The sequence below is a fragment of the Plasmodium vivax genome, chromosome 12 (genome assembly GCF_000002415.2).
Source record: "Plasmodium vivax chromosome 12, whole genome shotgun sequence".
In the NCBI taxonomy this organism is placed as follows: Eukaryota; Apicomplexa; class Aconoidasida; order Haemosporida; family Plasmodiidae; genus Plasmodium; species Plasmodium vivax.
In genome coordinates this window covers 660,634-677,464 of record NC_009917.1, presented here as the reverse complement: position 1 = coordinate 677,464, position 16,831 = coordinate 660,634, and the positions used below count along the sequence as shown (strand labels likewise).

At 44.4% G+C, this 16,831-nt stretch overlaps 3 protein-coding genes across 3 annotated transcripts, besides 8 other annotated features; 2 read left to right on the top strand and 1 right to left on the bottom strand.

The window, feature by feature from the left end:
- The first annotated feature begins 3,088 nt into the window (after positions 1–3,088).
- Positions 3,089–3,118: a microsatellite.
- A 737-nt stretch (positions 3,119–3,855) lies between these two features.
- Positions 3,856–3,885: a microsatellite.
- Positions 3,886–4,602: 717 nt separating this feature from the next.
- Positions 4,603–4,623: a microsatellite.
- Positions 4,624–4,703: 80 nt separating this feature from the next.
- Positions 4,704–4,737: a microsatellite.
- An 880-nt stretch (positions 4,738–5,617) lies between these two features.
- PVX_082815 (hypothetical protein, conserved) lies at positions 5,618–8,270 on the top strand (the record flags this gene model as incomplete). The annotated part of the gene is made up of 4 exons (XM_001614112.1): positions 5,618–5,968; positions 6,215–6,520; positions 6,769–6,910; positions 7,146–8,270. The coding sequence occupies 4 exons, from the start codon at positions 5,618–5,620 to the stop codon at positions 8,189–8,191; spliced, it is 1,845 nt and encodes a 614-aa protein (XP_001614162.1). The 3' UTR covers positions 8,192–8,270.
- Positions 6,342–6,395: a microsatellite.
- Positions 6,770–6,834: a microsatellite.
- A 48-nt stretch (positions 8,271–8,318) lies between the features above and the next one.
- Positions 8,319–8,349: a microsatellite.
- A 126-nt stretch (positions 8,350–8,475) lies between these two features.
- PVX_082820 (calcium-dependent protein kinase, putative) lies at positions 8,476–10,167 on the bottom strand (the record flags this gene model as incomplete). Its single annotated transcript, XM_001614113.1, has 1 exon — positions 8,476–10,167. One exon carries the CDS (start codon positions 10,165–10,167, stop codon positions 8,476–8,478), a length of 1,692 nt encoding a protein of 563 aa, XP_001614163.1.
- A 3,017-nt stretch (positions 10,168–13,184) lies between these two features.
- Positions 13,185–13,217: a microsatellite.
- A 2,001-nt stretch (positions 13,218–15,218) lies between these two features.
- Positions 15,219–15,995, top strand: PVX_082825 (hypothetical protein, conserved; the record flags this gene model as incomplete). Its single annotated transcript, XM_001614114.1, has 1 exon — positions 15,219–15,995. The coding sequence occupies one exon, from the start codon at positions 15,219–15,221 to the stop codon at positions 15,993–15,995; it is 777 nt and encodes a 258-aa protein (XP_001614164.1).
- Positions 15,996–16,831: the final 836 nt, after the last annotated feature.

Below are 16,831 nucleotides of genomic sequence, written 5' to 3'. Positions count from 1 at the left end.
CGTAACAAATGAAAGGTGGGGGGCACTATTTCTTGTCTTAATGAAGCGGAGGGGGAAGAAAAAAAAAAAAATAAAAAAAATACGCTATACATTATATACCTTAAAACAACCACATTTGGCAAATGCGAGGTGGGTGAAGGATGTGTGAACGGCCTTTACCCATGTGGTGCAAGCGAAATGGGGCTGTGTGTAGCCGTCCCGAATTCCGCATCCCCCTGGGCGTGCGCACATACATACGCACATACATATACATACGCATATACGTACACACATCCGCGCGTACTTACTGACTGGATAACACGTTACGAATTTAAAAACGAAGCGCTGCGGCCCGTTCGCACCACTCGGACAGTTCCTAGTACCCGGCACTCATTTCGCGAACGCATGCGCCGCGCGCAGTTGGGTAGATGTGACTGCAAAGGTACATGCACACACGTGGGAAACGTTTTTCCTCACGGGGGTGCTATTCCGCGCTGCTACGAATTTTTAATTAACACCAAATGGTGGTGGTGGTGGGGAGCAAACACAGCATGACGAAGCTGGCAATGGGATGCAAACTGCGGGGCAGCAACCGTGTGTACGTATAACTGCAAAGTGGATCCAAATTCACAAACCAACAAAGGTAATTGTTCAGGCAATAGGGGGGGGGGAAAGGCAGAAAGGTGCGAAACGCGCCTATACGGAGGTCCGCGCAGATGGAGGGTATTCCCACGCACGTGCATGCCTATATGAATGCATGTACGTACACACAAAGGGGGGCAAAAGTGATGCTAAAAAAGAGGGGGTGGTAAAGAAAAGGTAAAAGGAGGCCTTTTCATCTAGCCTAACTGTATGAACAAAACTCAGTTTTTAATCTCCAACAGAACTCAAAATGTGTTGCGATTGGCAGGTGCAAAATGAAGCAAAGCTAAATGGGCGCACGAGGTCATACTGCGCAGGGGGATATGCGCGTATGTGTACAGCGTTTTCATCCCAATTCGCCGCGAGACCACGCGGATGAGAAAGGGGACGCGCGCGGGAATGAGTGGCGGAGAGGGAGGGGGGTGCGTGTACGTACCTGTCTATACACACAGTCGCGTACATACATGCATACGTGCATACATACGTACATACATACGTACATACATTTATACATAGCACGCGCGCCTGTGCTCCCATTCGTGCCAGCCTCCTATCCATACACACATGTGAAGGCAGTAGGCGGCACAGCGGTTAGCCCATTCACCGCAAAGTATCTCACAGCTCGCGCACTCCCCCCACTCTGTCTTTATATAAAAATTAGCGCAACCGCTATGGCAAAGAATTGCAAACGAATCGACAGGCAGTTCTTTGGTCGCGCACGCTAATTGAAGAGGTCAGCCCCAGTGGAGAAGGGGAAATGCCGGGGGGAGGGCGAAGCAAAACTTCGCAAAGGGAAGAGCAAAAATTCGAAAATGTGAAAGGCAAATGCTCACACAAATTGTGGAAAAAAAATCGAAAAAAATTCGGAAAAAATTCGGAAAAAATTCGGAAAAAAAAAAAAAAAAAACATAAAATGGGGCGTGGAAATATAATGCTTTGACGATGAACATTAAGAAAGGCCACGGAGGCTTACGGGAAATCTCCCTGTGACATAAAAATGAGGAGAAATGAGGAGGCGTGCAAAAATTGAAACAAAACTTCGTTCTTTCTTTCTTTCTTTCTTTCTTTATTTTTTTTTTTTTGCTTTATTTTTCTGCGAGTTTGTTTTGTTTTTTTTTAAAATGCATTTTATATGTCCTAAAATATGCTGTGCCATATGGCAACCCAACACACATCCTTAACTACAAACAGGAGGATAACCCCGCCCTTTTGCAGACGTGCATGTGGGGACGTTTCCTCGTGTGATGGCCTGCACCCACCCGTTTCGCAGATCAGCTTAAACGTATCCTGCGTCTATGTTAAGGCCAAATTGTATCTGCTTTCACTTATTTTTTGCGTAGCTGATGCGTAAAGGGGGGAGCTTACAGGGGGGAGCTTAAAGGGGGAAGCTTAAAGGGGGAAGCTCAAAGGGCGATGATCAAAGGGGAACGACACGAAATGGCCAGATGGCGAAACGTAACGTGGCATAAAAATATGCCGCCCCAAATGTAGGGCAAAAAAAAAATACACAATTCATGCAAAAAAAAAAAAAAAAAAAAGTGGGAAATGAAGGAAACGGCTATCTACACATTTGCATTTGCTGCAAAATGGTACCAAACTGAAATAAAAAAAAAAAAAAAAAGGAAGGGGTGGTTTGTGGGGGGTTATAAACGTGGGGATATCGTAACGCAAGCGCAAAAAAATAACGCAACGACTGTGCATACGTTTCGTGGAAGGATAAATGGGAAAGGAGAGAACGAGGGGGAAAAAATTAAAGCATAGCCATGTATGCATATAGCATACATATAGCATACATATAGCATACATATAGCATACATATGACATATACACATGCATATACGTTAAAATAAAATAGAATAATCTGAATGAATAGAACGGGGACGAGCGAAAATCCGTGACTTGCAAATTTTCCTCAGCGTGGCTGCTGCGCTTTGGGGCTGCTCACAAATGTGCACAGCACATGCATGTGCATATGCCCGTGGGCAAATTTGAAGAGAAGAAAAAAAACTCGTGCAAGCAACACAACGAGGCATGTCTGCAGCCGTTTTACAGGGACGCTCCATTTACACGCGAATATGTACTTACATGTTCCGCTGGGTTGCAGGTACTTACGCAGTGCCTACGTCGATATATGCAAACACACATGAGAGAGAAAAAAAAAAAAAAAAACCTTAAAAAGAGTGGCAATCTTTTTCCACAGCGAAAAATGTACCGATACGTAGGATAACCCCACTAACATAAAACTCTCAACTTTGTACATAAGGCAATCTTTTTTTTTTTTTCTTCTTTTATTTTCTTTTTTTTTGTGTGCACCTGGTATTACCTTTTTATAGCTTATATGAACATTACACCGCAGGGGTGCATGCGGATGTAGGTACACCGATTTGTTCGCACGTGTGATTACATATTTATCAACATACTCACAGGTGGGAGATTATATCCCCCTTGCCTTAAACCTTTCGCGCGATGATCAATTTGGTATGTGAAGGTCGGTACAAAAGAAAGGGGGCTCCCCCTTAGTAGAAGAAACGATTAAGCTTGCCCATCTTCTCGCGGAAGCACCCTCATATATGCATACGCCGCCTTACGCATGAAAGCCGAATCTTATGCACTTGCACAGATACAAGTAGTTCTACAAACCCGCATGAGGAAACTCACCAAAGGTGTAAGCTGTAACGGTTGTTATTATTGGCATTTTTTTTTTTTTCCAGTTTGACAGTGGAGGTGGTACTTTGCTAAGACCCGTTCGCAACTTGGCGGAAACGTACAAATGGGGGTGAAATCATTTCGAAAACAACTTCGTACCCCTTGGGAGGAGGAAATGCACTTACATAAGGTACTCATGATGTTCATATTGTGGCAAAAAAAAGAAAAATTTCAAAAATGGGGGAAAAAGGTTACTTAAAGTGGAAAGTAATAAAAAAGGAATGCAAAAATGGGTCATGAGAAAAGGACGAGGTGACGAACATTTTCCCCGTGGGGAAATTTCCCCTAATTGCGCATCTATCAATTTAAAAATAGGACTGAATCGTTCCTATTTCGATGGCGTAACCATTTGGTAATGGTTTGCTTAATATTAATGGGTAATTTAAGCAAGGGCAAAATGGGTGTCAAGTAAATATGGAAAAAATTGCCCTCCCTTTAGCGATAAATCAACCGTTAGCTGCGCCCTACTGGCCGAAAATACTTCTCCTCCCATTTCATTAATTCTCTTATTTTTCGAGTAATATTTGCAATCGCGAATGCGCAGATGATAAGTCTATCTTAAAAATGATTGCGCACTAATATGTATTATATATTTTTATTTCTATTCTCATTTGCCCTTTTCCGGCGCCGGCGCGCAAAAAAACGACAGCTACAGGATTTGAACCTGTGCGGGCAGAGCCCAGTTGATTTCGAGTCAACCTCCTTAACCACTCGGACAAACTGTCTCAAATTATATATTACTATGCACCTACATCATATCAAATTAAAAAGCGCGGTCAATTACTACCTTTTTTATGCGTCACCGCGCTACCGCGTGAAGCCGCGCATATCCCTCTGCATGTATGTACATCCGGAATCCATTTTAAACGTTCTAAAAAAAAACTGCGGCAAATATTGCTGGTAAGAAAGCACGCCGCTAACATTTTCTTCTTTTAAATTTTTTAACAATTCGTTGATTCTCTCGCGGAAATTTTATTTCCACTTTCTCCGCAAGAAGGGAAGCAAAGTCGAATGGAATATTTTTCCAATGTATACGCATATCGTACGTGAGAAAATTTCAAGTAAATTTTTTTCTTTTTATAAGAATGTTTTCCTTTTTTTTTCCTCATTTTGTAACAATTTAAAAGGAAAAAAAACATTCATTTGAGAAGGCCAACTTTTCCTATATCACCCCCTTTCCTATAGAACGCGCAGGAAAAATGTAAACAGCTTCTTACCAAATGGCCACATTGTAATCAACATGGCTATATCAACCTTTGTGAAAAAAAAAAAAAAAAAATATCCTGAAAAGACTTCAATTTTGCCTGAACGTTCAGGTAAAAATGAGACAACTGAACAGAGAATTACTCCTAAGGGGGGTTAATTTATTTTCCATTTTAAGAAACCATTTGTAAATAAATGTAACTGACCATATTGGCATAGAGTTATTGGAAACACTTTCGGTTGTGCGAAGTCATTTTGAGGTCACATATCTGTGGGGTTCGTTTTCTGTTCGTCCTTTTTGCAGATTGTCTATGTCGTATGGGGGGGAAAATGTAGAAAGGGGATTTGTTCAAAGGTTTCTTAAATTATGCTGCGCGTTTATCCGCAAAGGGATGCACGCATGTATAGTAAGCGCATCGCCCCTTTTCCATGCGTTACTTTTTTCCCTGTGCAGCAGGCGAGGAAACGGTTTGCTCGCCCCAGTGCGTGGGGTGAATGGGCAGGTACATGCATACGTATTAACGTTCGTATTAACGTATGTATGCGCGCTGGTATGTCTTTTTTGCTGCGCCTGCACAAATTTGCGCAACTGTTCGCGTGGCCCCAAGTGTGCTCCCTTTAATATGCATTGGGGGAAAAGGCGAAAAATGGAACTGTGCCTACCGGTGCTTGATCACTTGTGGTCATTTCACGCGGAGGGAGACATGCCTTCAGGGTGGTATACGCGTATGTCCGCCTTTCCATTTGTGTGCACGCAGGGGAGGGAAAAAATATAAGGGCATACGGAGTTTTACTCCACGCATGAACATGTACATACATGCGGGTGAATGGGGCGAAGGTTGTTCATTGGAAGGTAAAGGCGCGTCCAGTTTCTGCACTGTTGGGGGAAAAAGAAAAAAAAAAAATAAAAACAGCATATCATAGCGCAGAGTAGCGCATCACAGAACAACGTAACTCAAGTGATACGCCCCGATGTGAGGCAAAAATACGCGCAGCTAGCCGCTTCGCGAAACAAACTGGCAATCAGCTGGCCGAGCGAGCGCGGCACTTTCAGCTGTCCACTTTACTCGCCAGATCGCTCCCCAAAATGTTCGACATCATCTCGCTAATCCATTTTGGAAGCAGTAATGCAGTGAAAAACAGCATCTCAGGGGATCTGCACGTGTACATGTCCAAGAGGAGGCAAAACGGAAAGGATTTCTCCTCCCCCCTTATGCACCTCCAAGCGAATGAAGCAGAAAGAAATGAGAACAACGCTTCGACCGTTCTGTTGAACAACTGTGCTGACGATTACAAGTGGGTAAAATGTTTTTGCTTCGTTAAGTCCAATTTTTTTTATGTGTATAAAGAGAGGGGGGATTACCGGCCGTCTATTATTTTCCTCTTAGAAGGGAGCGAAGTGCAGGTGGTCGATTATTACATTGCCGTGAAAAATAAGGTAATGTTTTTTTTGCTCCACTTTTGGAGATCATGTGAGGGGTGTTCTCTTCGCCAGTAGGCTGGCTCGCTTCTTTTTTTTGGCTGCCTTATGGGGGTGTGGGTGTCGTTTCTTCACCTCTGAAGAATCACGCGCCAGTTGTAAAGCGGTAGCATTGGCAGTGCGGAAACCTCCTCAGTCAGGAAGCCTCCACAGTGGGGAGACCCCGCCGCGTACACTCTTTCCCCCGCAACTCTCTCCTCGCAGATAATTGAAGAAACGAAGGACCTGCAGCTGGGGGAAAACCAAGACGTCATTCACATCAAAGCGGCGCCATTCGGAGCCGGCCACACGTACACGTTTTACTCCACAGATAAGGGAGTGATAAAAAAATGGACGAGGTCCCTGAGGAACGCGAACTTCTCCGCCATCAATAACAATGCCAAATTTATAAGCGAAGAAAATGAGGAGATGAAACTGAGCATGGACAATATGAAGCAGCTGAGCGAGATAGAGCTGAAGAATAAGGACATCGAAATAGCTGCTCTGCGGGAGAGGATAAACAGTTTGAAGGTAGCATGAGGGGAGGAGTAATTGGAAGGGGCTGCTCCACTGTGTTACGGCAAAACGAAGAGGCAGCCCCACAGTGTTACGCCATAACGGAGAGGCAGCACCCCAGTGTGACGGCTAAACGGAGAGACAGCCCCACGGTGTTACGCCATAACGGAGAGGCAGCCCCACAGTGTGATGGCTAAACGGAGAGGCCTACCTCTCCTTTCACACGCGCAGGGAACACCCCCAACGAACCCCCTCCCCCACAGGCCGACATAGAAAACATCCGGACGAAGAACAAGCGCCTGCAAATAGCGGCAGACGTGAACATAAAAAGCGCGGACGAACTGCTGCAGAAGAAAATTACCGAAATTGAGTTCATTCACAGCGAAATGGAGATCAAAATGGAGGGTACGTGTGACCCCACTGGGCGATCGCCCTCAGGGAGAGGCCCCGCGGAGGGATGCAAGCACGTGTGTCTATGCGAAGCAGATGGGTAGCGCAGAATGGAGCCACCCATCCGTCGGCCTACGTCTGTCCCTCCCACGGGTGCATCTTACTATATGTGCATCCTCCCACGTGTGCATCCTACTATATGAGCGCCCTACTATATGTGCACCCTCCTACATGTGTTACTCCCTCTTAGAAATCGAACAGCTGAAGGACAAAGTAAGAAGCGCTGCCGCCGAATCGGAGAAGAAATCCAAGCTGGTGAACCAGCTGCGGGAGGAAAGAGACCTGCTGGAGAAGAGGCTGAAGGAAATCATGGCGACGTACGAAGAGGCCTGCACGGAGCCAGAAAAAATAACCCTAGTGAATTTTAACACCAACGAAAGGTACCAAAAGTTAGTGGTGAGCCACAAGCACCTGAAAGAAGATATTCACAAAATGAACGAGCGATTTTACAAACTAGAAAATGCATATAAAGAAAAAATCAAAACGATAAAAGAGGTAGTAGAAATAGGAGACATCTTTGACTACCTCCACAAGCTAATCATCCTGTGCCAAACGAAGATCAAATTTTACGAGCAATGCTATAAGTACAATGAGGAGCAACAGAAGGAGATGACCAAATTGATAACATACATGATTAATGAGACGAAATTGGCGGAGGCAAATGCAAGGGTTTGTTACATTACCCATAGGTCTAGAATTCTAGAGGAGAGACTACTCCATTACATGAACATGAAGGAGCCATCTGATTATTTCCACTTTGCATGCACCACTTTAAGGAGACTAAGTTGGGTGTTTGGCGAAATAGAAGTGTTAAAACCGATGCGAGTAGCTGACGAAAGTGAGCAGGAGTACCCCCTGTATTCTTACGTAGACGACATGAACACCATCCCAATGAGAGAGAAAATCTATTTCAATGAGGGTCTGGAAGGAAGGTCCAATTACCAAATAGTAAACGACGTAGATGTGTATGCCATCCCTGTGAGGATGTGCCCCTACGAGGATAAAGTCCTCACGGAAAATAAATACAACTACGTAAGGATAAAGCTAAACGATCTGAAGAAAGACTTCAACATTGTTAAACGGAAGAACAAGCCGCAAAGCAGGCACGTCTTGTCCGACCTGCAGTGGGCAGAGATCAAGCGGAACGCCTACGACCGGATGGAGAGGAATATGATCATTCTGGACATGCAGGTGGAGGCGGCGGGGGTGAGGGAGCGTGAGGGGAGAGCTGGCTGAGCTGTGCCAGAAGTGTCTAGCGAGGGTTAATCAAATTGTATGGTCAGAAAGGGAAGAACTATACTAGGTTGAGGGGGAGCAAAAAAATAAAAAAATAAAAATAAAACAAAAACAAAGCAAAACAAAATGAGAGATTAAATGAACGCAAAAAGGGGTGTCACAAATGGGGTGGAGACGCCGGAGCGCCCTCTCGGCAGGCCCTGCCACCACATGATCACAGCACTGTCAAGCAGCATGCCAAAAATTGGCTCCAAATTGGGGCTGTCTCATCGCGGCCGCGCTACCTACTTCGCCCCGGTCATCATCTTGTAAAACTCGTCGTAGTCGATGAACCCGTCATTGTTCGCGTCCACCTCCTTGATGAGGTTCTCAATGATTTCCTTGCTGAAGGAGACCTGCACAGCGCTGAAGGAGAGGATGTTGAAGAGCTCCTCCTTGGTGATCACTCCGTCTCCATCCAAGTCGAAGACGTTAAAGGCGTTTCTGCAAATGACGTCCTGCTGAAAGATGGAGTGGTCCAAACAGGCGGCCAAAAACTCGGTATAATCGATGAGTCCATTCCCATCTGTGTCCAGTTGCTTCAGAAGAAAATACAGTTCCGTGTCTAACTCATTATCATTCAATTTCAAGCACTGAAATATTTCTGAAATGGTCAGCACTCCATCTCCGTTATGGTCAAAAGCTTCAAAAGTTTTTTTCAACTTCCCAATGTCCTTTTCGTTTAGCTGATAAGCCACACAAGTAACAGCTAGCTTTTTTATTTTACACAATTTGTGGAATTCTTTAAACTTTTCGATAAGTGCCCTGTTGAGCGTTTTATTGATGACAATATTATTCGTTTTGAATTTCCTGAACCATCTGTGATTTAGAACCCCCTCCACATCTATCCTCTCTTTGTAGTTGTAATTGAGGCACTCACAGATGAGATCCTTCGCGTCATCACTCACCCGGGACCAGTAATTGGAGTCAAAAACGAAGTCCCCTTTTTTAACCTTCTTCAAAATTTCATCATTATTTTTTCCATTAAAGGGGGGGTATCCACACAGTAAGATATACATGATCACCCCACTGCTCCAGATGTCACACCGTTTGTCATATTTCCCCCTTAGTATCTCCGGAGCGATATAATAAGGCGTCCCAACGACAGACTTCAAATTATGATTGTTCATACACTTGCTGGCAAATCCCCAGTCGATAATTTGAATCTGGGAGTCCTCCGAATTATCCACGTAGAGAATATTCTCCGGCTTCAAATCTCTGTGCATAATATTTTTGCTATGGCAATAGTACAGGGCGGAGAAAACTTGCCTCATAATTTTATACGCCTCATACTCGGAGAAGCTCCCATGCTTCACAATTTTATCGAAGAGTTCCCCCCCATTGCACAGCTCCAGGACCAGATACAACTTGTCTGTGTCTTCATACACTTCATACAGTTTGATGATGTTGGGGTGATCCATTTGCTTCATGATTAGAATTTCCCTCTTCAGTCTCTCCACGTTATGTATTTTTTTTTTCTCTATAATTTTGATTGCTCTTTGTTGCCCCGTTTTTTTATTAACTGCTTTGACCACATTTCCGTAGGACCCCTTCCCCAGTTTGTACCTGTCCAATTCGTATACATCTGTCAGCTCGTTGTTATCCATCAGGATGACCTCCTGCACAATTTGGGATCTATCGAAATAGGGGGAGAGATTCAAATGGTGAGATAGGGGGTCCGTACTGCTGCTGACGCTACATCTGCCCTTCCCTTTGTTATCCTTGAACGCCTTACTGTGCAGGATAATTTTGTTTTTATTTTCCTCCGTCTTCTTCGACAGGCACTTTGTGCACAGCGTGATGATGGAGTAGTCCTCGTCGCTGTCCGCCAGCGTGCTTTTCGTGGCGCCCTTCATTTCCTCCGCCGCCTTCTCGCTCTTCTTTGGCCGCGCCTCCCTGCGGCACGGGGTGGCCTCTTCCGCCTTCTTCTCCTTCATCTCAGAGGTGCGCTGATAAGCGGATAAGCGGTTAACCGGTTGGGCGGCTAATCGGTTGAGCGGCTAATCTGATGAGGGAGGTTACCTGGTGGGATCGCGAAACCGCCAGATCTACCGCGTCTATTCCAACCAGTGCAGGCACCGTTAGGAAGTTTTCTCTTTACGGGAGAGACCTATATGCAATCGTTTGAAGTGCCCTCCCTGGGGGTGATAGACACAGCTGGAGAGGACCCCTCAAATGGTAATCAAAGGAAAGTAAGCGAAAAAAAATTCGTTAACGCTAATCTGCGGTGGGGATGAGGAACCCTTCCTAAGATGCGCCACTAGGAAGAAGTAAGCGGACCGCCCCCTTAAACTGAAAAGTATTATCACTTAGGGAAGACGCGTGTAAGCGAATCAAGCAGACACTGAGACACATGCAGAGGGGAAGTTCCGTACGCATATGGGTGCACCCCTTTTGCTTTGCTGAGCGTGTTCTTATTTGGAAGTGGGCTCTGGCAAGACCCGCGCGGAGGAGGCGGACACGCCGTGCGCCACGGGGTAGAACAAACAAAAACAAACGAGGCGAAAAGGGGAGCAAAAAAGGGAAGCAAGGAAACGCAGCAAAACAAATACAGCTAGGCAACGGCAACGAAACAAACACCGCTTCGCAAATGCGACGAAACAAACACAGCTAGACAAACGCAACGAAACAAATACAGCCAGGCAAACGTGCAGAACGACGAGTTGTTAGGGGCGAACTAATCACGTCGCAGGGGGAACGCGCCTACCAGAACGCGCCGACCTGGAAACGCGCCCGTATGCCTAGCCGCCACAAAGAGCAACGGAGCGGAGAAGCAAACACGGGCATGCGAAGCAAGATGCATGCATATGCGCATGTATAACTACACAAAACAAACGTGCGTAGAGAGGAGAGAAAGATAAAAAAGTCAGGTAGCCAAAAAAAAAGGGAACGCTATTTAACCATAACGTTCTATGCCAGTGAAAAATCGATACAGCGATCGAATAATCATTTTGCCAACCAGGGAATCGATTCGGTCATCGTTTGCTCTTCCCTGCTCTACTCTATATACACTCATCAGAGCACACAAAAAAGAACAGATGAACTAATGGGGTACCTTTTTAATATCTTTAGGACACCTTACTAAAACTTAAAAAAAAAAAAAAAAAAATTTACATCAATACATATCGATCGTAGAATCAGTACACTATGCATCCGCGGCGCGTAGTCCTAACAGGTTAGCGGCAAAAAAAAAAAAAAAAAAAGGAAGAGATGAAGAGGTGAAGAGGTGAAGAGGTGAACAGATGAACAGATGAACAGATGAACAGATGAACAGATGAACAGATGAACAGATGAACAGATGAACAGATGAACAGATGAACAGATGAACGGATGAACGGATGAACGGATGAAGGTATTCATACGTAACTGAAAAAAAAAGAACCGCAAAATTGTATGTGCCATTTGAAGATGTACACGTAAAATTTTGGCGAAATATGCTGAAGCTTTTTCGACAGAAGTATTGCAACACTTGTAAAAAAAAAAAAAAAAAAAAAAAATAATATATATATATATATACATATACATATATATATACAGATATGTATATACATGTAGGTATATATGTATAACCGCTCCTAGCTTTTTAAGAATGACCAACAAACGCAGCAACCCCCTGGGGAGCGGAAAAGCTATTGCATCTAGCAGGTCCGCTTGCAGCCGCGCGCGGGTGTCACAACTACTCAGCTGTAAGGAAGCATGCACCAGTTTCGATTGACTGCGCACAGGTTAGGCGCGTGTGCCCGTGCCCACATACGTGGGTACATTTTTATATATGCAACATGGGCATATGGAAGTAGGTGCAGAACAATTCTGGCACCAGGCGGCTTCCAGCTGATGCAACTTGAAAAAAGTTGATTTTTTTCTACTTTTTGCTTAACGAACGTTTAGCACGAACGATTATTTTGCTTTACTTATTGTTATATTATTTTATATTATTTTGCTTTTTTTTTTTTTTTTTTTATTTTGCTTTTTTTCATTTTTTAACCCTCTTTTCGATGCCTTAACGCAGCAAAAGGCGCGTGTTCCAACTTAAACAACCGAAAGGATAGAGAGCAAAAAAAAAAAAAAAAAAAAAAAAAAAAAAAATTATTCGCATGTATATACTGTTGCATATAGGTGTGCCTATCCGCTGGCGCTTGCTGAATCGCACTTGCGCGTTCTTCTGTTGCCTCCGCGAGATATGCGCGCATATACGTACGTGCGTGCACGTATACATAAACATATATATATGTATATATATATTTATACCTACACGTGCCGCTTATACATGCTTGCTTGGATGTGTTCACGTGAACAAGGTGAGCGTGCCGAGCCACGCGCTGCTGCTCCTCGACGAGGTCCTAGTCCACATTTCTGCTCCGAACATATTCGGGAGGATGCTATTCTTTTTCGCGCGTCTGTGCGTCCGTATACGTAATGTGGAGTCACCAACATATCTATACGACGCACTTATGCACCACTTCCCTGGGCACATATGTACAACGAAAAAGCGAACATCATTTTTTGACCTCCTCTGTTTAGTTGAGAACTAGTAACGCAGTTATCACCACGAAGGGGGGGGCTTCAAAATGAATAATTTTTTTTTTTTTTTTTTTTTTAAATGAACTTACAACTGGTCAGAACAACTGCACACAAGTACATCACCTGTTTTGGTAGCGGTCGGTTGGCAGTGGGTAACGGCAGCTTGGCCAGTTGGTCGGTCATACGCTCCCACTTTTGGTAGCAAAAATAAGGTGAAGAACTGGTCAAATGACACAGCAAACGAAACGCGCATATGGGGATAGCGTCGAATTAATGTTGCCAGTGAGCCTCTTCTCATCGGCCTTTTTTTTTTTTTTTATTACTATGATGCCTCCTCCGGTTGTGTTGCCATGTTAGTAAGGCTTTTGTTCTACCCACGGGGGTTATACATATACCTCTTACGTGACCTCCACAACTTATTTCATCCTTCAAAATGTGATCACCTTTTTTTTCGCCTGTACATATTGGCAAAACAGTGTGGGAAAAAAAAAAAAAAAAAAATGAAAAAAAAAAAGTACCATTTCGAGCTAGCCAAAAAGTAGGCGGAAAAAAAAAAAAAAAAAAAAAAGGACTTTGGTGCACATTTGGGGAAATGCTTATAAAGGAGAAAAACATTTGAACTGAAAATATTTTTGACGGGGGGTTGCGTCTCATCAGCCTGGGCATAAGTCCATGCTGCGCATCAGGCCGATAACTGCAACGAGTATCTCCGTTTTAACGTAGCAACTGTTTTCGTTTTTCCCCCAATTAGCACAGCCCCGCGCATACGTGCGAGTTTAAGCAGTGCATCACATGCACTCCATGTGGGGATTAGCCCTAGTTGCAGGTTAATGCAGGTTAATGCATTTTAATGGCGATGTGGGAGGTTTTATTTGTGTAAGCAGTCTTTCCGTGCCTGTTTTTCGTTTTTCGCGTTTTTCCCTTTTTTCGTTTCCCTTTGACGATCCGCTCCGCGCGCTTCCTCGCCAGTGGCACTCCGACACAAATTAGGACAACCCCCTTTTGAGAAACGTCGAGAGATTCTCTCCTTAGCGGAGGAAAAAGGAGTGTATACGAAGCAGTTTGCACACAACTGACACATTGGTGTGGACACTTCCTACGCCGCAGGGGGAGAAGTACATAAAATCGCACAGAGAGGGTGTCTCCTTTTCCCCGTCCGTTTTATCATCTTTTTTGCGCTAAGCAGAATAGAACAAATGGTGGTCCTCAAAATGGCAACATTTTCTCACTCGTTAAACGCCGCAAGGGGGGAGGTTCTCTTTTCCGTTGGGTTTTTCTTTTGAAACAGTTTTATTCCCTCCAAAAAAGTATATGTGTATGTGTATGTGTATGTGTATGTGTATGTGTATGTGTATGTGTATGTGTATGTGTATGTGTATGTGTATGTGTATGTGTATGTGTATGTGTATGTGTATGTGTATGTGTATGTGTATGTGTATGTGTATGTGTATGTATATTTTTTTTTTTTTTTTTTTTTTTTTTTTTTTTCGCACCGTGGTTACCACTTTGTGGGGTGTTTACAAATGGCTACCTCCCCCCAACACACGCACATGGGTATTCCCTTTCGTTAAAATGGCAAAATATATTTTCTTTTTTAACAGCGTAGTGAACATTTTTGCGAGTGACGCTTCCAATGCATACCCACCACACGGGGGGAGTGGCTACATAAATAAAGCGCTTGGTATTTTGCCAAAGAGAGGGCACATTTCCCGCTTCCCCTTCCATCACGTCAACACTTTTGTCCTCCCCCCTTCCCGATCGAGCATGTGTATATACATATGTGCACCCCCGTCCTGCATGCACATCTTTACCCCGAAGGGATCCCTTTACCTACAATGATAGTTGAAACGAAAGGGGGCTGCAAAGAGACGGAAAAAAGAGAAACACCCCTTCAAATTTTCTGTGTGCTTTACTCGTTAACATATTGGAAACCTTTTTTTTTTTGCGCCAAAGAAATTGTCGACGGGTCTCTCTCTTTCGCGTCAATTATTTTTTAAAGTTAACCCTCATGGAGGGAAGTGAAAAGATTCGCCTCTTTTATTACCATTTCGGGGGCTACATGTTGGGGTATGTCCCCCTTTTGGCCGCTCCAAAAAAGGAGCAGTTGCCTCCATCGCTGGAGAGGGTCAAACTGTTACATGCGAACGTTGGAATCGAGATTAGTGCGTATAAAAAAAAAAAAAAAAAATATATATATATATATATGCAACGTGGCTCACAAATAAAGCCTCATAACTGATGGGATGTACGTTTCGCTCCACGGAAGTCACCATCATTTAGGGGACCCCCCGCAATGTGAAGGTGCACGCGGGAGGTGTGAAGATAGCAGAACAGGCGAAGGAAAAGTGATTTTCTTCCTCTTAAGAGAAGGCGCATGGAATTTCCTCCTCTTTCGCGAAGGCGAAGTGATTTTCCCATCTTTCGTTAGTAAGCGCTCATTTCCCCCTCTTCCGTGAGGGACCGCACAATGAGCCAACGCAGTGACGAGGATGCCAACTCAGACAGTACGGTGGAGGAAACGCTGGTGATGCTAAACCTGCCACAGCTCAACAGCGATGAACGGAAATTGAAAAATCTAAACATCTATCGAAAAAAAAAAGGAGACCAAATTTACATAGAGAATGAACCGGGGGTGAAGAAGAAGGAAAATCATTCAAAGGGGAGCCCCAACGGTGCGGTGAAGGGCAACCAACTGGGGAGTCTGAACAAAATAAATTTTGACTTAACGAATGATGAGGAACAGGAACTTGTGGGGGATGTCCTCATAAGTGGGGATGGCTCGGAGGAAATGGGAAGCTCCGCTCGGGGGGACGCGACGGAGGGGGCGTCATCGCCGCGGGGGCAGAACAGTGAGGGGCAGAAAAATGAGGGGCAGAAGAATGAGAGGCAAAAGAATGGGGGGACCCAAGATACCCATCACCCGAAGCACTTGCGCGGGAACCATGTGGATAACATCCCATTCGACATCGACACCATCTCCATAAGTAACCTATTTGCCGAGTGCCCCGAATGCATAATAAACGGGAAATACAAATTTAAGGGCATTCACACGTCGAGTATTGGGACGAATTTATTTTTCAAGGAGCCAGACAGCCTCAAAAAAAAGAGCGGCCTGTCGAATTATGAGCTGTCGTACGATCACCTGGGCACCAACATGAAGGGAGAGAACAGAATGAGCAGAGATGACTTCACCCACTACGAGGGCTACTCCACAAAAATAATATCCTTCGAAATAGACTACTAGTTGGTGGTGTTGCCAGTGGCTGGGGTTGGCGTTGCGAGATGGGTGGGATTTTTTTTTTTTTTTTTTCTCTTCCGCGGTGATGGTCAACGCCCATTTTGTTGCCTGAACATGTAAGGGGGCGACCCCTCCTTAAGTATGCTCATCACCGCGGCGTAAAAAGAAAACACATAAAGGAAGCATGTGCAGTGTTACATTAATATGGCAAAGCAAAGCTTCCTACTTGCGATGATGCAGCAATGTAATGTGTCAAAGGTGTGACTCTGCGGAAGGGCCCCCTTTAGCTTCTCCCAGTCACGCGTACATTTTGAGTATGCTCAGCAGGGTGATGTCCCAAATGATTTTTTTTTTTTTTTTTTTCGTCTTCGCCTGTTCCTTTGAGCGAAAGGTGTGCGGCAACGATTCTTCTCCGTTTCTTCACGTTCGGCGGGGCCATACGGCACTGTTCCGTGGGGACAATTTCCCCTTTACGCAAAAGAATGAAAATTTGTGGATGCTTTAAACTGAGGGAAGCACATATGATCAATTTTGCTGGTAATGCAAAGTAGTCCCAATGTAGTCCCCCCAAAGAAGCACTCCTTTGGGTGCCCCCACCTTTAGTGTTCCGCTCGTACCGAAGAAAAGCATACCAAAAGGGGATGAAAAAAAAAAAAAAAATCCGAGTTGGTGAGGGAAAATTGTCACCCCTTTGGTAATCACAAAGAGGCAATATATATATATATATGTATATTTTTTTTTTTTTTTTTTTTTTTCCCCCTTTTGGATTGCACACCTTTTGACCATGCAAGCTTCCTTCCACAGTGAAGCCATTTAAAAAAGGAGAAAAAAAAAGGAAAAGA